At 41.4% G+C, this 25,884-nt stretch overlaps 1 protein-coding gene across 4 annotated transcripts in view; it reads right to left on the bottom strand.

Moving 5' to 3' along the window:
- FSTL5 (follistatin like 5) overlaps positions 1-25,884 on the bottom strand; it is a 1,067,859-nt gene that overhangs the window by 934,498 nt on the left and 107,477 nt on the right. For all 4 annotated transcript variants that reach the window (XR_010091251.1, XM_063458208.1, XM_063458210.1 and 1 more), the window contains one exon: positions 5,054-5,182. Coding sequence is in view for 3 of the 4 variants with exons in the window: in XM_063458208.1 (XP_063314278.1) it covers positions 5,054-5,176 (123 nt within the window). In the remaining variant the exon portion in view is untranslated. The remainder of the gene's footprint in view (positions 1-5,053; positions 5,183-25,884) is intronic.

The following is a 25,884-nucleotide window of genomic DNA, read 5'->3' as shown; positions in this document are numbered from 1 at the left end:
CTCCTGCCCCGTTCCTCGTCCTCAGTGATCTCACTGAAGGTATGTTCTTCCCTCCAGCCACGTACAACACCACGGGTACCAGATAGGTGACAACGAGCACCCTGGGATGCCTCCTCTTCCAGCGTTGCCGCAGGTCCAGCAAGCAATGCTGATAAGGCTGTTTCTGGTGGTGATGGTGACCACAACTCTTACTCTTCCTCTTCACGCTCATTTATGGCTTGATCCAGCACTCTTCGCAGGGCACGCTCCAGGAAGAAAACAAATGGTATGATGTCACTGATGGTGCCTTCGGTGCGACTGACTAGGTTTGTCACCTCCTCAAAAGGACGCATGAGCCTACAGGCATTGCGCATGAGAGTCCAGTAATGTAGCAAAACAATTCCCAGCTCCGCGGAGGCTGTCCTAGCACCCCGGTCATACAAATAGTCGTTAACTTTTTCTCATATGTTCGCCCGCCGTGGCGAACGCAAACAAGCTATGTTCGCCAGGAACTATTCGCTGGCGAACTATTCGGGACATCTCTATAATCAAACTAAAAGCATATAATTTCTTAAAGAAGACATCTCAGGGTATTTCAAAAGGCATATTTTTAACCTTAGCGTGGGATAATTTTTCCACTAGCTTGTACCAAGTGTAGTGGTAATAAGCATTTTTTCTGCCTTTTTGACACACAAAGTGAGTTTGTACAATATTTTTTTCAAACCTTGTGTGCTACGACTGTATAATACTTCATATATTGTTCAGCTATGTAGTCTGAGTACAGCAATACCCCCATATGTACCTTTGCCAGGTATATGTGGATGTTGAAGGGGCACATTTGAGACACAGCCGCTCAGTTTTTTTCTAAATTTGAATAACCAGTCAACTAAACTACTCCAAAATGGGACGTGGACACAGCGTAACAATTCAAACCACAAACACATACTATTTATTAAAGAATACACCCAGGGTAATTCAAAAGGCATATTTCAAATTTTAACGTGGGATAATTTTTTCGCTTGTGTAGTGGTAATGAGCATTTTTTTTATGTATCTTTTTTCCTTTTAAAACTTTTTTTACTTTTTAAAACTCGTTTTTAAACTTTTTTTACTTATTACATTTTTTAAAACTTTCTTAACTTTTTTACACTTTAAAAAATGTTTATAAACTTTTTTTACGGTTTACCCCTAACTAGCAGTAAGCAGCACTAACAGTAAATTCCCCACTTTCCCATAACTTCCACCCAACTCAGCTAGCAAAATTTATAATTTTTACATATTTAAATGAATTAAAATATATTAGATCACAGTATAATACCGTGATCTGTATTTTGATCACTGTAGGCAGTGATGAACTGGCAGGGAAGGGGTTAATTTTTATTTGGACTGGGTAAAGGGTGGGCAGATTTTTTAAAAACTTTTTTTTACTTTTTAAAGCTTTTTTACGTTTAACGTTAACCCCTAGCTAGCCTAACACCAAATTCCTCAACTAACTTCCACCCACTCTAGCTAGCTAATTAAATAATTTTAAAACATTGACATTAATTAATAAAATAAAAAAAGAACCCTCAGGGGTTAAAAAAATAATAATCGGTGGCGGGGCCGGACCGCCGAGCTGGACGTTCACACACAAGCAAAGCTCCTGCAAATCATCACCCAAAACGACTGAAAAAACATGTTTTTACCCCAAACACAGACCGACAGCAACAGTGTCTAAAGCAGAGGGATTGCTCGAACCAGGGAGAGGCTGGCTCACTGAGCTTCAGTCCCCTGGAGGAGAGACTTTCGTTGCCCCAACTGAGGCCCTCTCCGGCAGTGAGCGGGGTGGACGGCCGCTGCCCCGCTATCCTGCAACACGGCACCCAGCCTGGGCCACTAACCTGAGCGGATCTGGCCCTGTTCCCCCTCCTATGGACCGTGGGGGTGATCCCGGTCCTCACCCCAAGGCCCTGACTCGTACACAGCGGCCGAGGCCGGGGGGCCCGACAGCTACGTCCAAGATGGTGGGCACCATGTGCGCAGGAGATGTGAGAAAGCCTGGACTACTCCCTGTGCCTATGGCCAACAAAACAACCCCTGCCTCCAGACCCTGCCACATGGGTCGCTCACCAAGGCAGCCAAACACGCCAGCGAGTATAGCGGCTGCACTGGGGAGATGGGGCCACGCAACGGACCGGTCGTCATCGCATGGAGGGATCAAGCCTAGCATCAAGTGTGATTCCCCTGCTGAGAGACAGACCTCTGTCTCACCTTCCACTCAGCCTGCAACCACACGACCCCTGCAACGACGACCATGGGCGGCTAACACAAACACCCCATCACGGCTTACACTGGCCCCCAGAGAGGACCACACAGGACCAGCACTCCGTACCTCGGCTGCAGCCCCTGAGAAACCAGCGAGAAGCTCACTGTGCGGCATGGTTGGACTATACTCTGATGCCTGCTCTGGTGGACGCTCACACATTGCTGCACAGTACGGAAAGAGCAGGAGTCGGATAGTGACGGGACTCCACAGGTACATGAGGTTTCAGGACCGCCATGTTGACGGCTCCCCGCCAAGGCAGTACGGGTAGTTCCGATCAGGCAGGGTGATATTGGTTACTTACTACTCTTATAAAATGTGATGTTTTTGATCTGCCATGAAAAGGTTATGTTATTGAAACGCTCGCATCGGCACTAAAAGTTGAAGCATGTTATTACCATTACTGTTTGACTTTTATAAAATTAGCATGACTTTTATTACTAATCACACTTGCTTGTCTTCTGGCAATCATAGCACCAACATGTTAACGTATAAAATAGTGCAGCTCATGTGACATTTTAAGCAAACCTTTGTCTCGTAGGTTGCATACTCCTGCCGAAATGTCTATAAAATGCCTATAATCATACAAAATGTACAAAGCAAGTCATTAACCCTGTTGGTATACCTTCTTAAAAATTGTGCATGTCTTTCTCATTGCCCTACTACATGTAAGCTATCTATTGTGAATCTATTGTCATTGGCTGTTGGGGCATGACAAAATTGTATGTATTTTTTCTGCACTACAAAAATAAAGAATTAAAAAATAATAATAAAAATAATAATCAGATGACCGTAAAATGTAGTCCCTGCAAATTGATCACTGTAGTCAGTGATCATTTGGCATGGAAGGGGTTAATATTTATTAAAGCACGGAAAAGGGGGGTCGAATTTAATAGAATTTTTTTTTTTTTACACAGGGTGAAGAGGATCATCACTGATTCGTCTCCCTGCACTTCACACTGGAAGCGGAAGAGCAGGGAGGCGGATCGTGAGTCCCTGCAGCACATGTGCTTGCTCTGACGGCCTGTCAGAGCGATCACTGCTGCAGGGACAGCGCGAGGCAAACCGGGTGAGCGTTAACCCTGCGATCACCGCAATCGCAGCGTTCTGGGGTTACATAAATTTTCCATCAAGGGTCCTTAATGCAAGGACAAGCTTAACGGAACATTTCCATCTTTGGTCAGGAAGGGGTTTAGAGGCAGAGGCTAGAAGTGTAACCCCACTCTAACCATATACAACAGTGTCACACTAGGATGAATGAAGTATGCAATTTTTGCCACTCAAAGTTTCCAATACTCCAATGTGGGAGTAGCTGAGCAAGAGGATTTTTTTTTTTTTTTTTTTTTTTTTTACTGAACAACACACTCTAAAATTGGTTTAAAAAAACCTATAAACTTTTAACAAATGTCTGTTGGTAACCTAGTTTCACACTAGGCTCGATGACAAAATGTCAATCTCCTCCCAAATTAGTTTCATGTGCCCCTTGCAGTATCTAGCTAGATGCAGCAGCAAGCTAAACTTACTCCCACACTAGAAGCAATGCTTTCTCTCACTCTCACACAGGCACAGCAAGAGTAAAACACACAGAATCACTGATGACCTGTCTCTCTCAGTAGCAGCAATGAAAATGTCTGTCTGAAAAATCCTGTTTGGAAGTAGAGATTGTTTTACTGCAACTCCTTTCCCCCTCTATTTGTCAGCTGTCACTTGATCTCTGAAAAAAACGTTTACTGGATGTGCTCAAATGCTCAACCATCTTTTTTTCACCTCTTGATTGGACAAAAGATACACCTTATACAACATGACTAGGCAGACTAGTGGTGGATCTAATGTAGGGCAATAACTATTTTTAGGCCTATAGCACAAGGGAGCCAAAATGTAGATTCCCATCTGTCAAACTCTTATAATGCTATGCCAGCTGGGATATTACCCCTTTTTCCATCCATGCAGAGTTTTATTTGTGAGCAGTGTTTGTGCATTTGAATGTAAGCATGTTTTTGTATAGCATTCATGTGTGCATGTAGGGGTGTATATGTATGTACTGTTGCCACTGGAATTGTAGTGGTGTACTTGTGTGTTGTGTTTACATTTGAATGCAGGGGTCTGTTTGTATGTAGTCCACCCGATGGACCCCCTGAGTGTGCAGGTCCCGATGCAGCAGCATTGGTTGCTCCAGCGTTAGTTTTGCCACTGAGACAGACCTCCTATCCATCAAGGCAAACTAAGCTGCTTATCTGCCTTGACCAAAAAAGGCCTCTTCTCCATTCCATACCTATTTTTTTCTGGGGCCAGGAATAGCACTCTGAATAAAGAATGAAAACAAGCATGTTTTGGCTTGTGCAAGGCAGTTCTCCACAAGTTTCTGGCGTGCTGCAAAATAAAAATCGGAATATCAGCCGTTCATCGGATCAGCCCGAATTCAGACTATTCATAGTTCAGCCCACAATGATTCTCCAACTCTAAAAAATATATTTATACAGTACTGTATGCAACTTGTAAAACTAAAAAAAGTGTTACTTATATGGTAGGCAAGAAGAGATAGCACGATGTTCCAATGTGTAATGTATGCTGTTATAATTGCATCAGTTGGCTGTAAACTATTTCCCAAATGTAGGTTAAGGTTCTCAGGCAATTACTTCAATTTTATGCAATCACTTCTTCAAAGGGTATGTAACATCTGGGTTTCTCCTCCGTGAAATACATAGTTTAGTTCTAAGAACAAATTCCAAGTGTGTATATTTGGAAATTAAAATAAAAAGTGAATCTTTCTTACCTTATGTCTCAGCCTTAAAAAAGGTGGAAAGTGTTTAAAGCCATATTCTTCTTTCGCTGGTCTCCCTTCCACCAGTAGAAGAAAGACTCCCAATCCCCAAATAACTAAATAACACCTTGACATCTTCACCTGGCAAAAAATAAAGAATATATGTTATACTACCACCAGACGTATTCATAATTTAACATGATCAAAATGTGTTAGCTTGCCTTTATCTTTCTACTGTATATTTAAAGAACAAATTCACATGGCTTGTTTCCAACTATATCCTTAATTTAATATGTTTAAATAAACTTTTAAAATGATTTAATATTTAGATATTTTTGATATATTGTTTATATATGACGTGTTTTTGATAGTTTAATTTTAACCCCTTATGGACACAAGCCATTTTTGCATTTTTTGCTGTTTGTGTGCAAACGCAATTTGCATTTCTGTCATTTATTGCACCAACACATATTATATATCGTTTTTCAGAGGGCGAACTGGGCTTTAGTTTGATGTCACATATACATAGATACATTCTCATTAATTATAAAAAAAATGCAAAAAAAATAATTAATTTTTTTTCACAGTTTTGGCAATAATAGCGTGTTCTTAATATGTCCAGCTTAGAAAAAGTAATTCAAAATAAATTCATTTATGTATCTTGATTTATAGAGTACATTATTTGTATTGGATTTCAACTTATTTTGAAAGTTACAGGTCACAAAATATAAGGACTAAAATAAAATTTTAATGTGAAACAATTTTAGAAGTTGGTATGTTTGTCTTGAAGGTTTAGTAGCCATCACAGAAAGCAAAATTGCCACATAAAAGTATATATTTATATAAAGTAGATATCATAGTTATTTTGACACTTACTTACATTATAACAATACCCATATTGTATGTCTTTGGCACTATTCTGTGAACCTACAATTCCATATAAGAAACAAGGCTATTTCTGTTTCTATAGTTAAAATTTTCATAGATGGATTTGAAGGGCCTATGTCTCATTTTGGGGTATTATATCAGTTTGACTGTTCAAAAAAAAAAAAAAACAACAAAGGGCTTGCATTTGATAAAGCAGACACCCAAGGGCGTACATTGTGAATTAACTTATCACAATTTTCCCCCCATTTATGCCAATGTTTGTGGTAAGGGAAAAAAATGTTTTACATACATGTTGCATTTTTGCTGTTTATTTCTTACACTTGATATGTGCCACTGTCATAAAATCCCCCTAATTAGGCTCAGTTACATCTTCTGAGTAAACAATATGACCAATGTATGACCTAGACACTATGTTGTGAAGCTACAATGCTGTAAAAGAGACGTGAGCAGTTCTGTTTTTTAAGTGTGAATTTTCATGGAGGGTTTTGATGTGTCTGTGTCCCAATTTGGAGCACTTTATCAGGCTACATATTCCAACTACATCATAAAGGCATACCATTTCTTAAAGAAGACTTCCCAGGGTATTTCAAAAGGCATATTTTGAACCTTAGCATTGGATCATTTTTCCACTAGCTTATACCAAGTGTAGTGGTAAAAAGCATTTTTCTGCCTTTTTGACACACAAAGTGAGTTTGCACAGTATATTTTGCAAACCTTATATGTGCTACGGCTGTATAATACTTCATATGTTGTTCAGCTATGTTGTCTGAATACAGTAATACCCCCGTATGTACCTTTGTCAGGTATATGTGGACATTGAAGGGTCAAATTTGTGACACAGCCATTCTAGTTTTTTTCAAACTGAATTTTTACGCTGTGTCCATGTTCCATTTTGGAGTATTTCAGCAGGCTATATATTCCAACTACACCATAAAGGCACACCATTTCTTAACCCCTTAAGGACACATGACATGTGTGACATGTCATGATTCCCTTTTATTCCATAAGTTTGGTCCTTAAGGGGTTAAAGAAGACATCCCAGGGTATTTCAAAAGGCATATTTTAAACTTTAAAAAAGATAAAACAATGAGACAGCGCTGGTCAACTTATAGGCAGCAACCCTTTAAAAAGGAATGCCTCAAAACCTTTTAAAATAAGACAGGTGTAAAACAATAGTAAAAAAGGCTGCGCCACAAAATGCAAAGTAAAAAATATTAGTAATTGAAAAGTAGTAATTAAAAAGTCTTTATAATAAAAGATAGCAAAGTCCAAATAAATGGAGTCCAGTTGGTTAATCCTTACGTATGATCTTGGGATCTTCAAGTATGATAACGTGTCCACTTACCGTATATACTCGAGTATAAGCCGACCCGAATATAAGCCGAGGCCCCTAATTTTATCCCAAAAAACTGGGAAAACTTATTGACTCGAGTATAAGACTAGGGTGGGAAATGCAGCAGCTACTGGTAAATTTCTAAATAAAATTAGATCCTAAAAAAAATATATTAATTGAATATTTATTTACAGTGTGTGTATAATGAATGCAGTGTGTGCGTATGTGTGTGTGTATGAGTGCAGCGTGTGTGTATGAGTGCAGCGTGTGTGTATGAGTGCAGCGTGTGTGTATGAGTGCAGCGTGTGTGTATGAGTGCAGCGTGTGTGTATGAGTGCAGTGTGTGTGTGCATGAATGCAGTGTGTGTGTGCATGAATGCAGTGTGTGAATGCAGTGTGTGCAGGGCCGGTGCAAGGATATTTGCCGCCGTAGGCAAAACATTTTTTGCCGCCCCCTCCCCCCCCATATGTCCTGACTTCCCCTCCTCCTCCCTCAGTGGTCCTTACCTCCCCACCCCCGTGTTCCTTCACTCCCCCCCCCAGAGGTCCTGACTCACCCCTCCCCTAGTGGTCCTTACCCTCCCCTCCCCTAGTGGTCCTTACTTCCCCCTCCCCTCCCATAGTGGTCCTTATCCCACCCCCTCCCTCTCATAGTGGTCCTTATCCCCCTTCTCCCTCCCATAGTGTTCCTTATCCCCCCCCCATCCCTCCCATAGTGGTCCATATACCCCCCCCCTCCCTCCCATAATGGTCCTTATACCCCCTCCCTCCCATAGTGGTCCTTATCCCATCCCCTCCCATAGTGGTCCTTATACCCCCCCTCCCTCCCATAGTGGTCCTTATACCCCCCCTCCCTCCCATAGTGGTCCTTATACCCCCCTCCCTCCAATAGTGGTCCTTATCCCCCCTCCCTCCCATAGTGGTCCTTATCCCCCCTCCCTCCCATAGTGGTCCTTATACCCCCCTCCCTCCCATAGTGGTCCTTATACCCCCCTCCCTCCCATAGTGGTCCTTATACCCCCCCTCCCTCCCATAGTGGTCCTTATCCCCCCCCCCTCCCTCCCATAGTGGTCCTTATCCCCCCCCTCCCTCCCATAGTGGTCCTTACCCCCCCCTCCCATAGTGGTCCTTAAACCCCCCCTCCCTCCCATAGCGGTCCTTATACCCCCCTCCCTCCCATAGCGGTCCTTATACCCCCCTCCCTCCCATAGTGGTCCTTAACCCACCCCTTCCCTCCCATAGTGGTCCTTATACCCCCCACCCCTCCCATAGTGGTCCTTATACCCCTTTTTTTATTATTAATTTTTTTTTAATTATTTTATTTCTTATTTTATTTATTTATTTATTTTTCGTCCCCCCTCCCTGCTTGATATATGGCAGGGAGGGGGGCTCTCCTTCCCTGGTGGTCCAGTGGCAGTTCAGTGGGGGGGAGAGGGGGGCTGGCAGAGCTGTAACTTACCTGTCCTGCAGCTCCTGTCAGCTCTCTCCTCCTCTGCGCCGTCCGTTCTGCTCTTCTGTCAGCTCCCAGTGTAAATCTCGCGAGAGCCGCGGCTCTCGCGAGACTTACACTGGGAGCTGACCGAGGTGCTGAACGGACGGCGCGGAGGAGGAGAGAGCTGACAGGAGCTGCAGGACAGGTAAGTTACAGCTCTGCCAGCCCCCCTCTCCCCCGGTCTGTATTATGGCAATGCAAATTGCCATAATACAGACTCTGACTCGAGTATAAGCCGAGTTGGGGTTTTTCAGCCCAAAAAATGGGCTGAAAAACTCGGCTTATACTCGAGTATATACGGTATATGAAAGATAAAAGAAAGGGACAAACAATAGTGCAATATGTATGGCTCCAATATGGGCATAGAAAATAATGATGGTAGAGAACTCACATTTACAAGAGCTTTAATCCAGCTCTAGGGTAAAGCGCGTACAGCGGTATAATCCCACGCCAATTTATTTATGGTAGACTGGGAAACCCAGGCAATCTGGGGTAACCATATATGGCGGGCAAACCTAGTCTCATATTTTAGGTATATAGACAACCTTATTTTTTATCTTGGAGGGTACAGAAGATAATCTTATTGCTTTTATCAACCATTTAAATATTAATAATAGGGGTATTATTCTTACACACGAATACAGCAAGGAATCTATTAATTTTTTAGACCTAAATATTTTTATTAAAAAAACTCCAAACAAAAACAGTTTTTAAAAAAGTGAGCGCTAATACGGTGATAGACAAATCGAGTTGCCATTATAAGCCTTGGCTAGAGAGTGCCCCTAAAAGTCAATTCTTGCGACTTCGCAGGAATTGCTCTGAAATTAATGATTTTAATGAACAAGCAGATTTAAAAAAAAAATGTATTGAAAAAAATTACTCAGAATCAGATTTAAATTATACAATCAATATAGTAAAACAAAAAGAACGCAAAGACCTCTTGACTTACAAAAACAAAGAAAAAAATTAATCTATATCCCTTCCGGTCATTTTTAATTTCAATAATAAAAGTAGTAATATAAAAAAAAACAAAAAAAACATTGGCATATACTCAAACATGATAAGATACGTAATCCAATTTTACCAACACATCCAAATATTGTTTTTAGAGGAGCACCCAATTTTAAATCAATTTTAACCACAAATTTTACTAAGAAAAATCCCTGACTAAGAATTTCTCTTCCTTTTTCCCTCAGACAAAAGTTTTTTTTAAATGTAAACAATGTACAGTATGCAGAACCACAGACCGTTCTGTTCCATCTAAAGTTACTCAATTTATGTGTAATAAAACCAATAATGTGTATAATATTTATGATTTTATTTGTTGCAATACGAAAAATGTTATTTATCTGCTTGAGTGCCCATGTGGCCTCCAATATGTGGGGATGACCACAAGGTGCTTAAAGATAAGACTGAGCGAACATTGCAGAAATATTAAAAATGGATATCTGAATCATACAGTATCCAAACATTGTATTATGCACAATAAAGACCCACAGCTACTTAAATGTATCGGAATAAAAAAAATGCTCTACCCCCTGGCGTGGAGGAGATATAAAAAAGATACTTGGAAAAAACAGAAATGGAATGGGCGTATAACCTTATGTCAGGATCGGGACAGGGATCCAACACGCAGAGTACAAACAGTAGCCAGATACGTATACCGAACCTTAGATTGGCCGGACTAACGTAAGTAGTACAGTATAGAATGGTCAAAGACAAGCCGAGGTCGAGGGTAACAGAAGACAGGTAAGCGCGAGACAAGCCGAATCAAGGGTAACAGAGATAAGCAGAGTAAGGTAAACAAGCCGGGTCAAAACCAAAAGGGATAATAGAATACACAAGCACTGAGTGACTAGAACAAGCTAGAACCACGACAGGGCAATGAGCTAATGAAAGAAGCTCTGTTAAATACCCTGTTCAGAGCAGTAACCACGCCTCCGAGGCGTCCTGATTGGTCCTGCAGCAATTGAGTGACAGGTCGTTCCGGAGGAGTGTCCTGATGACAACTTCCTGCCTAGATGCTGTAAAAGGCAGTCACTCCCTCGCAGCCGGCCTTGCATGACCGGATAGACCGTGGGAAAGGGAGCCATCAGGCCGTCTGGATGGAGGAACAGCTAAGTCTCTACCTCTTTCGGAGGTAGAGACCGCAGGTACCCTGACACCTTAAGACCTTTATACCCCATGGTCTTAATGCAGACTTTGATTTGCACAACTTTTTATAATCATATATAAAACATCTATACTTTTATATTAATTTGCCTTTTATCTGTATAACAACAATCTGTCTTGCATCTGTATAATACCTTTTAAGTTTTTACAATGATCTCTTCATTTTTTACTATTTACAATGTTTTTTAGTTGTTTTAATCTGGTATGTTACCCCTTTAAGTATTTTCACATTATTTAATATGTTTTTATACAAACATATTATTTAATAACTTAGTTGCCATTCTCAATATGGCTTCTTATATTTCCTTTTTCTGCCTCCCCAAGATGGCTACAACTGTTTTTTTAATACAATCTAATTCCCTTTGCTTTAATCTATACGGGCGCTATTGGCGGCCGTTTTTCACTACATTTCCCAAGAGGCTGTGCGGTTTAACTCCCGAAATGCGGAAGTGCCGCAAGTCACGTGACATATTTCAAACGCTAAATTTTATACTTCCCCACGCTCGTTTTCGCTAAATTTATAGCCCAAATAGGTTGGGAAACTATAAAGAATCTAGCTATAGTGTTTAATATGTGTTTTATTTCATTTTATTTAATTTTATTTTAACCCAATTTTATTGGCTGGTACCAATTTTGGCGCCAAACTTTAAATCACTTATGTTCCTATATAAAACCATGTTCCAGGCAGTGTATGTAATTCCATTTGATAAAGTCTGTTGCCGAAATGCGTTATGGAAATTTTATATTGTGTATTTTAAATATTACAGTATTTTGGTCATTTGCTTGTGCCAATTATCCTTTTTAGATACACACATATATATATATATATATATATATATATATATATATATATATATATATATATATATATATATATTATACATTATACTACTTGTATTTTATCCTGGCCTTTTATTACTATTTTTATATTTTTTACTTTTTTATTGGTTTTAATATCTGCCTGGAAGGTTCCTGTATCTAAAGAAATCCCAGGTGGGGATCAATCCACCTATGCCGACATCATAGAGCAGTCGGTCTGCTCTCTATTTGTAAGTACGTTTTATTTTAACCTATACCTACACTTTTATAAGGTGAGCACTATTGGCTGCTTTCTTTCTATATTTGAGAATTGGACATTAGAAACGGAGAGATACCCATGACATATCCCATAAGCGGGGATTATACCGCTGTACGCGCTTTACCCTAGAGCTGGATTAAAGCTCTTGTAAATGTGAGTTCTCTACCATCATTATTTTCTATGCCCATATTGGAGCCATACATATTGCACTATTGTTTGTCCCTTTCTTTTATCTTTCATATAAGTGGACACGTTATCATACTTGAAGATCCCAAGATCATACGTAAGGATTAACCAACTGGACTCCATTTATTTGGACTTTGCTATCTTTTATTATAAAGACTTTTTAATTACTACTTTTCAATTACCGTATATACTCGAGTATAAGCCGACCCGAATATAAGCCGAGGCCCCTAATTTTATCCCAAAAAACTGGGAAAACTTATTGACTCGAGTATAAGACTAGGGTGGGAAATGCAGCAGCTACTGGTAAATTTCTAAATAAAATTAGATCCTAAAAAAATATATTAATTGAATATTTATTTACAGTGTGTGTATAATGAATGCAGTGTGTGCGTATGTGTGTGTATGAGTGCAGCGTGTGTGTATGAGTGCAGCGTGTGTGTATGAGTGCAGCGTGTGTGTATGAGTGCAGCGTGTGTGTATGAGTGCAGCGTGTGTGTATGAGTGCAGCGTGTGTGTGCATGAATGCAGCGTGTGTGTGCATGAATGCAGCGTGTGTGTGCATGAATGCAGCGTGTGTGTGTATGAATGCAGTGTGTGAATGCAGTGTGTGCAGGGCCGGTGCAAGGATATTTGCCGCCGTAGGCAAAAAAAAATTTGCCGCCCCCTCCCCCCCATATGTCCTGACTTCCCCTCCTCCTCCCTTAGTGGTCCTTACCTCCCCACCCCCGTGTTCCTTCACCCCCCCCAGTGGTCCTGACTCACCCCTCCCCTAGTGGTCCTTACCCTCCCCTCCCCTAGTGGTCCTTACTTCCCCCTCCCCTCCCATAGTGGTCCTTATCCCACCCCCTCCCTCTCATAGTGGTCCATATACCCCCCCTCCCTCCCATAGTGGTCCTTATACCCCCCCCCTCCCTCCCATAGTAGTCCTTATCCCACCCCTCCCTCCCATAGTGGTCCTTATCCCCCCCCTCCCTCCCATAGTGGTCCTTATCCCCCCCTCCCTCCAATAGTGGTCCTTATCCCCCCCCTCCCTCCCATAGTGGTCCTTATCCCCCCCCTCCCTCCCATAGTGGTCCTTATCCCCCCCCCTCCCATAGTGGTCCTTATACCCCCATCCTCCCATAGTGGTCCTTATACCCCCCTCCCTCCCATAGCGGTCCTTATACCCCCCTCCCTCCCATAGTGGTCCTTATCCCCCTTCTCCCTCCCATAGTGTTCCTTATCCCCCCCCATCCCTCCCATAGTGGTCCATATACCCCCCCTCCCTCCCATAGTGGTCCTTATACCCCCCCCCCCTCCCATAGTGGTCCTTATCCCACCCCTCCCTCCCATAGTGGTCCTTATCCCCCCCCCTCCCTCCAATAGTGGTCCTTATCCCCCCTCCCTCCCATAGTGGTCCTTATTCCCCCCCTCCCTCCCATAGTGGTCCTTATCCCCCCCCTCCCTCCCATAGTGGTCCTTATCCCCCCTCCCTCCCATAGTGGTCCTTATCCCCCCTCCCTCCCATAGTGGTCCTTATACCCCCCTCCCTCCCATAGTGGTCCTTATACCCCCCTCCCTCCCATAGCGGTCCTTATACCCCCCTCCCTCCCATAGTGGTCCTTATCCCCCTTCTCCCTCCCATAGTGTTCCTTATCCCCCCCCATCCCTCCCATAGTGGTCCATATACCCCCCCCTCCCTCCCATAGTGGTCCTTATACCCCCCCTTCCTCCCATAGTGGTCCTTATCCCACCCCTCCCTCCCATAGTGGTCCTTATCCCCCCCTCCCTCCAATAGTGGTCCTTATCCCCCCCCCCTCCCTCCCATAGTGGTCCTTATCCCCCCCTCCCTCCAATAGTGGTCCTTATCCCCCCCTCCCTCCAATAGTGGTCCTTATCCCCCCCCCTCCCTCCCATAGTGGTCCTTATCCCCCCCTCCCTCCCATAGTGGTCCTTATACCCCCTCCCTCCCATAGTGGTCCTTATACCCCCCCTCCCTCCCATAGCGGTCCTTATACCCCCCTCCCTCCCATAGTGGTCCTTAACCCACCCCCTCCCTCCCATAGTGGTCCTTAACCCACCCCCTCCCTCCCATAGTGGTCCTTAACCCACCCCCTCCCTTCCATAGTGGTCCTTATACCCCCCCCCCCATAGTGGTCCTTATACCCCTTTTTTTTTTGTATTATTAATTTTTTATTAGTATTATTATTTTTTTATTATTTCTTTTTATTTATATATTTTTTTTTTCGTCCCCCCTCCCTGCTTGATATATGGCAGGGAGGGGGGCTCTCCTTCCCTGGTGGTCCAGTGGCAGTTCAGTGGGGGGGAGAGGGGGGCTGGCAGAGCTGTAACTTACCTGTTCTGCAGCTCCTGTCAGCTCTCTCCTCCTCTGCGCCGTCCGTTCTGCTCTTCTGTCAGCTTACACTGGAAGTCTCGCGAGAGCCGCGGCTCTCGCGAGACTTCCAGTGTGAGCTGACAGAAGAGCAGAACGGACGGCGCAGAGTAGGAGAGAGCTGACAGGAGCTGCAGAACAGGTAAGTTACAGCTCTGCCAGCCCCCCTCTCCCCCCAGTCTGTATTATGGCAATGCAAATTGCCATAATACAGACCTTGACTCGAGTATAAGCCGAGTTGGGGTTTTTCAGCCCAAAAAATGGGCTGAAAAACTCGGCTTATACTCGAGTATATACGGTACTAATATTTTTTACTTTGCATTTTGTGGCGCAGCCTTTTTTACTATTGTTTTACACATATTTTAAACCTTAGTGTGCGATAATTTTTTCACTAGCTTGTACCAAATGTAGTGGTAATAAGCATTTTTTCTTCCTTTTTGACACACAAAGTGAGTTTGCACCGTATATTTTGCAAATCTTATGTGTGCTACGGCTGTATAATATTTCATATGTCGCTCAGCTATGTCGTCTGAGTACAACAATAGTTAATAATGGTGAAGGGGCACATTTGAGATGCAGCCATTCAGTTTTTTTCTAACTTTGAAGTTTTACGCTGTGTCCATGTTCCATTTTGGAGTAGTTTAGCTGTTTTTTTTATTCAAACTACTCCACAAACGCATTCCATTTTTTAAAGTATACACCCTGTGGTATTTCAAAAGGCATAATTTTTTCGCTTCCAGGTGAGTTTGTTCCAGGTGTAGTGGAATGAGCATTTTTAAATGTATTTTTTTACTTTTTTAAACTTTTTTTTTACTTTTTAAAACTTGTTTTTATTTTTTATTTTACTTATTAAATTTTTTAAACTTTTCAAAACTTTCTTAAAACTTTTTTACACTTGTAGAATTTTTATAAACTTTTTTTTAACCGTTAACCCCTGACTAGTAGTAAGAAGAACTAACGGTAAATTCCCCAATTTCCCATAACTCCCACCCACCTCAGCTAGCAAAATATTTAATTTTTAAATATTTAAATTAATTAATGAAATAAATTGAATGCCTGAGGGTTAAAAAAAATAAATAAAAGTTAACCTTCAGGGGTTAAAAAAAAAATCAGATCACAGTATAATACTGTGATCTGTATTTCGATCACTATAGGCAGTGATCAATTGACAGGGAAGGGGTTAATGTTTATTAGGACTGGTCATAAGGGGGTGGAATTTTTTAACTTTTTAAAAATGTTATTAAAACATTTTTTTAAAACGTTAACTTTTTAAAGCTTTTAAAAAAAACTTTAACGTTGACCCCTAGCTAGTCTAACACCACATTTCCCATTTCCCCACTAACTTCCACCCACCCCAGCTGGCTAAATATATGAGGGGGTTAAAAAAATAAAATAAAATGACAGTAAAATGTAGTCCCTGACAATTGATCACACTGACCGCGGAAGCACAGGGAAGCAGATCAGAAGTCCCTGCAGCACATGTGCATCACGGGGTTAAGGCTACTCCTGTTTGAATCGGTATTTGAGGCAGACCAGGAGCACCCGATTGCGCTGTCCCTGCGGCTGTGATCGCTACCGAGGCAGACCTGAGGAGTGTTAATCCTGCGATCGCCGCAATCAAAAAGCTTACCCAAAATGTTTTAATTGAGGCCTTTGTTGGTAAATAACTGCCACAAGCTGTTGCTGTTAACAACAGCAAGTAGTTAGTAGCAGGTACTGATTAAAAACTTTTTTTTGCTGCTATTATTTTACCAGGAAAGACTGGGAACAAAGTTGACTGTATTTTGCGACAATATTCCTAAACAAGAAGCACAACCCAAATATTTATTTTGCGGCTCTTTGCATGCAATGCACTACATACTTTCCTAGTCTTTATTTTGAAATATTTATTGTTTTTACATACTACTTTATAAGACACTAAAGGCACTTGTCTTACATTTTAAACACACATTGACCACAGCCTTAACATATGACGGTATATTCTATGGCACTTCTGTTTTATTGCTATGTTAACACACTCAATACCAAAATATAAAATGGATGCTTATAATGCTTTGGAAACAATAATGTGTGTAAAATCTAAAACATTATCTAATTCAGATTTTTAGAACTGAAAAAAGTCATGTTCAAAAGCAGCTGTAGAAAGGACAAAGGGAAAGTCATAGAAGATATGTTAACATTGACAGTAAACTATAATGAAATTCAGAAGGTATACTGTATTGCAGTGTTGTCAGGGTACTTCTCAACCCGTTTCGCCCTGTCAGACTTTCTCAAGAGCTCTTGAGTCTATAAATGAAATAGAGCTCTAGCGAAAGTCCAACAGCCGCTCTGATTGCATAGAATTAAACGTTTGATGACCTTTGCGTGCTTGGTTTCAGCATGTTGCTGACAGAGTGAATTGATTATTGGGAGAGGCTGGGGATGGCCCTGCTGTCATAGTTCTTATTGGTACCACTGACAAAGACCAAAGAAGATGGAGGACTTAAAGCACGAGTTCGGGGAATTAGGTAGCAAATTTTAGAAGAGCACTTTCAAAGTGGTATTTTCTGAGATATTACCTGTGCGTTACAGTGGAAAGAGGGTGGGAGATTAGAAAAGTCAATGCATGGCTGAAGTTTTGGTATAGAAAGGAGGGTTTGTGTTTTTTAAAGCACGGGACAGATTTTGTGCTTTGGTATAGCCATTTTGCCATGACGGATCACACTTGAGTGAAAGAGGGTTTTTTTTGTGCTAGAGGACAGGATAGCTAGAAGGTTGGAGGAAGCTTTAAACTAAGTAGGGGAGGGGGGTTTAAGAAGGATAAATGTGGTAGATAGTATAGAAATAAGAGGGAATTAAGCTGAAGTCCATGAGGGTGCAGATGGGGGGAGTGATAGAAACAAATGGTAACTTAAAATGTCTGCCTCTAATGCATGAAGGAAAATGGGGGAGCTTGAGATATTGACATTCAAGGAGTAGTATGACAACTGGGATTACTAAGATTTAGTGGGATGAAACACTTGATTGGGCTATTCATTTTAATTGATATACAGAATTTAGAAAGGATAGAAAAAATAGATAATGGGGCAGGGAGTGGCTTTATATTAAATCTATTTTTTTTTTAATTCTTTATTTTTGTTGTGCATAGAAGGTACATGCGTGCCAATATTGCCACAACAGCAGATACCAGCAATTCGAGGTCAAACAATATATGGCATGAGTTAGTACTGCACAGTTTTTATATTAAACATGCTTGCAAGAAACTTTACATAGGTTATGTACTTTAAAGAATATATGAGTTGTGTCTGTCTGTGATTTTTAATGTTTGATTAGTCTAGGATTTGTACTGATGGCAGCGTGGGCTTAACGCATCAATGGTTGAGCAGGTACTGCCGTAAATCGCGGGTAATATGAACCTGCTAAGCAGTGTCCTTTGTCGCACGCTTGGTAATAGGGGGATGAGGACATGCTGTAGACATAAGGTAATATAAAGGGCAAGAAATAATGCTACCAAGCGTTCACTGCAGTTAACTGTTAAGCCTGTCACCTTTGTACGCTGAGTTGTTGCGTCTGGTAAGTAAGATGTGGATTTTCAACTAGGGACAGGCTCAGTTATATTCAGGTGCATCGAAAATAATGAGCTAATGCCTTAATGTCAGTATGTATGTTGGTTGAGTAAACATTGCTGCCAGTAGTGTGGAGTGTAGTTGTGTCATCATTAAAGCATAAACAGAAGCTATTGGCATACGTTTAAATTTTTAAGCATAAACGAAAATACGATAAACTAAACCAAGACCCCCCAATCAACAGTATATGCCATGCTGCGGCCCCTGAGGCCATGCCTGGTGGAGAGCTAGTGCTCTAATCAGAGACTAAGTTCAACTTTACAGTAAGTGTACCTGCTATAAACTGTAGACATGCAAACTACTGACCGGGGCATCAATATAAACAAGTGTAGGTCATGAGAGCCACAATGGTAGTGAATGGGGGCAATCAAGGGCACTCAAGTTAAGCAGCCGTATATCGGGACATAGATACATAGACATGTTCGGGTCATGTGATAATGTGAGGTCTGGTTCTCGATGCCTACAAGAATGAATTAAGCATGCATACAGGCTAATCCTAGCTGATGGGTTGCAGGATAAGAACCTAAAAGTTAAAAGTAAAAAAATAAAATTGAAATTAAAAGAGTTGTGGTGAGTGCCCAAAAGTCTCCAGAGTCTTGACATGGGTCTGCCCACCTGGTCTCGTTGGGGCGAGGACACAGTGTTGCCCGGGATCTGGGGATTTTTTGTTGGTGTTAGGGGTCTGTGGTCTGTATCATTGGGTCTATGGTGTCCTGCTTGTCTGTACCGTTCCCGGCTAGAGGTAGACCGGCAGCGGTCAGGGTGTTAGGGTGATGTGTACCGTGTCCTTACTGGGGCCAAGCGGCAGGTCCTAGACTCCGTTGGGGGGTGTCTCTGTGCCTTTAGGACGTAATTGTTGCATATGTGTCCAGTGTGGAGCTTTGGGGGATGAATGGGGCAATCCGGTCGGGTCCCAAACATGGGTGCGGTTTGGGGAGCCGTTGTCGTTGGTGGCCATTTCCGCTTGGGGCAGCGAGTCTTGAGGCAGGTCCAGGGCCTGCAGGAAGGCTGGTGCGTCCCGAATGTCCTGAAGGGTAAGCATGTTGGATCCTCGCTGGACCGTCAGTGCCCTAGAGGACCGCCAGCGGTAGTCAATCCTGTGGACTCGGAGCGTTGAGGTGATTGGTCTGAGCGACCTGCGCCAGGCAAAAGGGGGTTTTGCCCCGGAGGGAAGACAGAATCGCCACTTTCTCTCTGTTGTTGCGGAAGGTCAGAATGACATCCCTTGTGGCCGTGTCTTGTGCGCTTTTTGGTTTAGGGACTCTAAAGACCTCCACTGGGGTGATTGTTGCGGTCTGTCTTTGTGGCAGCACTGCTGGTATCAGGCACCCCATAAGTTTAGGCAGTTCGGCCTCCGGGATGTCCTCTCGGACTCCCCTGATCTTGATCTTTGAAGCTCGCCTGGCGTCCTCAATCGCCGCGAGGCGGTATTCATGTTGCTGGTTCTGCTGTTGCAGGGCTTGTACGATGTGTTGCAGTGCAGTGACACTCTGGGCCTGGGATTGTGAGGAGCCCTCTAGTTTGGAGATGCGTCCTGTCAGGCTTTTCAAGTCAGCGCGGAGCGCTGTGACATCCTCGTGGATGCTGCGTTTCAGGTCCACTAATAACGCCTTCAGGACCGCTGTAGTGATCGGCTCCGTGTCTGTTCCCATGCCGCTTTGTTTTGCCTTCTGTGGTGGTTGAAGAGGCTGTGAGTATCCCTCCTCCTCGGATATGTCCTCGGAGAAATCCGAGCACCTGTCGTGCAGAGCCGCCATGTTGGATTCGGAGGCTCCACATACTTGTCTCCACATCTCCCCTATCGTAAGTCCCGAGGTGGGCTTGTGTGGTATTGTTTTCTTCCCCTTTCTCCCCATGAGGTCTTTGCTTGCCAGTTGGGGCACAGAGGAGGGGGTATTTCAGGCTTTTTTTCTGTGTAAGGCTCGGAGCTCCCTTTGCTGGCGTCCGTTCGCTTTGGCGTTCAAGCTCCGCCCCATATTAAATCTAATTTGAAGCTAAGTGTTAAAGAAAGTGTACTGTATCTGATGATACAGGTGATTATGTCTTATGGTTTGGAGTATGCATAGGAGTAAACAGGAGATATCCATTACTCATAGAAATATGTTAAAAGCCCCAAACATTAACACTGATGGGGGAGAGCAACTGCTATCTCAAATTAATAAGGCTGCATAACTGGGTAACTTGTTCATCATGGGATGCATCATGGGAACTATCCAAACATGCCAGAGGGACTAGTAGTACAGTTAAGGGAAACAGGTTTTTGAACCTGATCAACAATAATTTCATGACTCAATTAGTAGAAGCACCAACTAGAATAGATGCATGTCTGGAACTTGTCCTAACTAATAATGTTGACTTGTTTTCAAACATTCAAGTCAGGGAGCACTTGGGAAATAGTAAACATAATATGGTATCATTTAAATTAAACTCTAAAACAAATTGTATGGGTTGTACAAAAACTTTAATTTTTAAAAGGCTGAATTCAATAGGATAAATGCATCTTTACAACTAATTGACTGACTGGCAGGAAATATTCACTGGCAAGAGCACGGAGGATAAATGGAAGGTCTTAAAACAAATTCTACAAAAGTATATTTTTCAATACATACTAGTAGAAAGCAACAAAGGAAATTAAAATCAATGTGGCATTGTACAAGGGTCAGTCAAATGATAAAAGATAAGAACAGGGTATTCAAAACGTTTAAATCAGAGAGGTCAATTGCAATAAGTCAGAAGGGTCAATTGCAATAAAAGAAAAACTGTGTAACTTTTAATTGAGAAAATTGAATGAATACATAGCACAGATCATAAGCATGATCTAATGAAAAGATTAAATACAAATAATATTTAAAAGTGTATTTTATTATGCTTTGTAGATTTACTGGGTGAATAATACAGTATTCATTGTTTGGCAGTCTTGAGGAGGAACTTCAGGCAGAGCAGCTGGTGCAGTAACTCTCAGGCCCACAAGCTTTGGAGCCACATTGTGTGGATCTCACAGTCAGGGCCATCTCATGGGCATCTCGACTAAAGACCATAACTTATTTTCATGTTTAGTGGATATGCCCTTACCTGCCATATGTCAGGTGGGGACATAGGGAGGTGTAAAACTACCCTTATTGTAATATTAAGGTCTTATTGCCTCCCATAGGCTTTTTATTTAATTATTATAATTTAAATATATTTAATGTGGCAGCTGTCTTGCAAGAACAGGCCAGTCCCTACATGATTAAACCTTGCCTTGAAAAGTTTTTAGTTTTTTTTACAATCACTATTTATTTACTATTAGGGCAAAAGGGCCTTAACAGTATCATTCACATTCATGAACGTAAGTAAGTAAATCATTTGGGAATGTGCATCCTACTGGATGCATTTGGCAACAAATTTTATTATATTTTTTGTTTTATAAAACTTCTAATTTCTGTTCTTTGTATATGATATGGATGCAAAAGCACACATTTTTATCTGTACCCTGAATGATTCTGGACAATTGCTGCAAATTCCCTTGGGCCTAATGAATTCCAAATGAGTCTGGGTTTAGTAAATATGGGGATTACCAATGCGGCTGGAATTTGGTCATTTTCACAAGATTTTGACCATCTGGACAAATCCAGTGTATGAGTAACCTATGTGTCCCTCGATATGAAGCAATGTCCTTAAATATTTATATATAGTCTTAAAAATAATCCAGACCTTAAGAGAGTGGAAAATAAAGTCAGTTATGTGAATGTATGTATGTGTCTCATATCTGGAACACCAGAAAACTGTCCCATGGCAAGCACAACACGAGTGCTTAATTAGATATACTTTTATTGTGGACCATGTAGAGAGCATTTTGTCAGCTCTCTCTGTGTGGTCTCATGTGTGGAGCCAGCCTGCAGGTTATTGGTCAGCCTTGAGTACACATGGTCAGGTCAGCCAGGACTGACATGCCCCTTCCGTGGCCCCTTCAGCATTCCTCCCATTGAGAGGTATGCTGAGTGGGATGAAGTGGACAGCCCACCTCTTTTCTACTCAATATGAAACATGTTCATTTAGAGGGTCCACCCACTTCATCCCACTAAGTATTACGCTCAATGGGAGAAATGCTGACATGTTCTATAATTCACTCGTTGACAGCAAATCTGTGATTTAAATCAGAGTTCTATGAACTGATAAACCCCACACATGCGGTTTTAACCTTTCTACACATATGCACGCAAAGAAATAAAACCACACTGTGCTGTATAACAAACTGCAAATATCAAAGTGGCACTGTCACAAATTATACAATTAGAGGTGTTATTTTTCTCTCTCTATAACAGGAGACTTACGGCACACAATGGAATGGAGTTAAAATTAGATCTGGACCTCTCAGAAACCCAACCACTCAGGGCCCCTCCTACCCCTTAAAATATTCACATCACTACCTTACACAATTTAAAATTATAAACACTTTTGTGGTGATTACCCCAAGAGGATGAGGGGCTTCGCCGCCTGAGCTGTTCTTTTCCCCCTGTTCAGAGTGATGCTTTCTGATTTCCCAGGATAGTATAGCTGTGTAGCTCTTACAAGAGCTGGTAATTATAGCTGGTCCCTACAATCATGACATGACACTCTATGATGAGGGTAAGCAGGAACTGAATTATTGGTAGCCACACTGGCCTTTCATGCAAGTCCCCATGCAAGGGGTTCTCCCCCATATGGACCTTGTGGGGAACTACTGTATAAAATTACAGACCAATTACAAAGGTGTTTAAATGCATGACACTCCCATATACAAACATATAATCCCTCCCCTCTGTCTGGGAGATAATTGAGTCAGGTACTGTATTAACTCAATTATCTCCAGGCAGAAACAACACATTTGTATAAAACCCCAAAAGCACCATTAAAATTAATGAAAACCCCATAAAAGTTAAAACCCCTGATAGCCCCGATCTGGATGAACAACATATCCAAAAATCACGCAGATCGAGTTCTAGGAAATCAGGCTATGTGGTCGGTCTATCTCGGGGATTCGAAGTAGAATATAAAATGCTGAACGTATAGGCTTTATGTCTCTCGTTCTGGAGTTTATTCCCACCGAACGCTGTTCGATTCCCATTTGAATAGCTGAATATCAGGGGAAGGTATGTGTTTAGCGGTGTTTGCGCCATCGAGTGACCGATGTGAGTTCCATACACTCGACAACCAAACACTGCTCATTGTGCTCGCAGCTTAAGATGGCCGCCGCCACGTGTTCGTATGCCAGTCAACTGCTTCAAACGTTCGGGAGTTCAAAGTGTATATGTATATAACCTAAGTGAGCACTATGTCTGGGATATAATTTGATATGTATTAAATTAAGGTCTGAGTATTAATTCAAAATAGAAAAATAAAATAATAAATAGATTCAAAACAAATATAATTAACAGACGTAATTGTTGAGGGGAAACAAATCTATATTTTTCATTATTTTCACTAAAGTAGAAAAACATAATTTACAATTGTGATAATACCGTGCTTCTAAAGGTATTTCATTTTCTACCATTTTAACAACTATGACTGTGTGACTGTGTAAAGTAAAATACTTCCTGACTGTTGCATATACTATATGTCAGAGATATTAAACTTTTTTTCTTATCAACTGTGTAAAAATTAGCTGAACACTTAAACTGTACCCTGACGTAACATTTGCTCCTGCATGCTTTTAATATTTAAGTTTAAAAATATATTGCCTCAGACCTGTCAAAGACATTTAAATGTGTGCTGGGCAATAAAGAATAGCAGCAATTCATTTTCACATGAATATGTTTTCACATGAATGAAGTATAGTCACAAATCCTTTCATGTCCTAATAAAATATCCCCCGGTGAACAGATAGCAGTGATGGCAGACATAAAATATTAAAATAAACAGCTGTTTTCAGGAGTTAATTCATCCAAGTATTAAACACCTGCAATGCAGGTTGTCCAACGAAACAGCTGTTCGACATCTTTGAAATAACCTTCCCTTGTTTCTTGTGATCATAGTTTACATAACAGAACTTGCAGAGTTCATACATAATACTCAGCAGTATGATCTCTGTCTCTTTTTGGCAACTTATTTTCATGCATGCTGTTGACAAATCGGATTTAATAGAGAAACACACACACACACACACAGATATAAAGTACAGAATATACCTTTTTGCCAAAGCTGAGGAGCATGATCTCAGTTTGTGTCATATATAAATATCATCTACAGAGTGTGCCAAGGAGTGATTAGGTATGTCTGATTTACTGATAATCTTACACTCAGATGCTTCAGTTGATAGCCAGTCTAATTTCAGTTTTCCTCAGATGTTTTCAAAAGATTTTGAAGGATCTCATCTTATGAAATAAATGGCATGTTCACCAACTCAATTTTATCTATCTAATGGAATCACAATCAGATTTAATATTTTTACCCCAACAAATGAAGTCCTAAATTATACTGACTTTCCTTCCCTTATACACCTCTATTACACAGCTAATCTGTCTCTTTCTATGTAAATCAGCAGTTCTACCAAGGTCATGCCAGCAACATGCTCAGACATATTGTTATTCAGTCTTCCAGACTGAATATTCAATATTCCAGAGAACACTTTTTTTAACCTTGCTCTTTACAATGCTCACAAAACAGCAAACATTCTTATTTTTTCAGTAATCAACACTCTATTTATAGGGTGAAACATGTAAGGTTTTGACTTGTACAGCTTGATAAAGAATCCCATGAGAGTCAAAATGTTGGTCTTTTTGTTAATAAATAGTCCTCATCACCAAAAAAAGAGGTGCTGGACATTTTTGTATGCAGATACTCTGTTTGGCTATCCTGTATGCCTGCATAAGTCTGCCCAGTGCTTCATCATTATGTCATGTTTTTCAACGTGTGCATCAATCCTTATGCAAAATGGTTTTTAAAGGCACAACATTGATTTACATTATTATAATTATTTTTACTGGTATTTATATAGCACAGCATATTCTGTAGCACTTTACAATATTATCAAAGGGGGAGATTTAACAATAAATGAGACAATTACAAAAACTTACAGGAACAATAGGTTGAAGAGGGTCCTGCTCAAACGAGCTTACAGTCTATAGGTGGGGTGGGGTGGGGTGTAAAACACAACAGGACAGGAGGTAGCAATCAGACAAGATGGAGTGAAGCAGAGCTGGAGGAGAGAATAGTGTGCTGCCTTTTAGGAGAGAGCAAGGGACAGGTATGTAGAGGTAGAGGCTACTCTGGGAAGCCATGAGCTTTCCTAAAGAGAGGCTACTCTGGGAGGCCATGAGCTTTCCTGAAGAGATGGGTTTTAAGGCACTTTTTAAATGATTGAAGACTGGCATCCTGGCATCCCAGGGAGTCCCCCTGCTCCCATTCCAGCCCTCCTGGGCCATGTGATTGTGAGGTCCTCATGAGTTTTATGAAAGACAGGTCATGCCAAACTAACTTAATTCAAATGTTACTAGATATATAGATCAGAGTGATCCAGTAAATGTGGATTTTGATATAATTCCACACAAAATGTACCAGTAAAACTGGAATAGATTAGTTTAGATGAAAAATCATGTTCCTGGATAGAACACTGGCTTAAAAATATAGTGCAGAGAGTAGTTGCAGTTACGCTAGAGACAGAGAATGGTCAAAGGGAAAGCCGAGGTCAAGGAAGCCAGAAAATACTCAATACCGATAAAACAAGCCAAGTCAGGGAAACCAGAGATCAGAATAATGAG

Source organism: Pelobates fuscus, chromosome 6 (assembly GCF_036172605.1).
Source record: "Pelobates fuscus isolate aPelFus1 chromosome 6, aPelFus1.pri, whole genome shotgun sequence".
In the NCBI taxonomy this organism is placed as follows: domain Eukaryota; kingdom Metazoa; phylum Chordata; class Amphibia; order Anura; family Pelobatidae; genus Pelobates; species Pelobates fuscus.
Note: the sequence above shows the minus strand (reverse complement) of the source record. Positions and strands in the feature narration are given on the sequence as shown.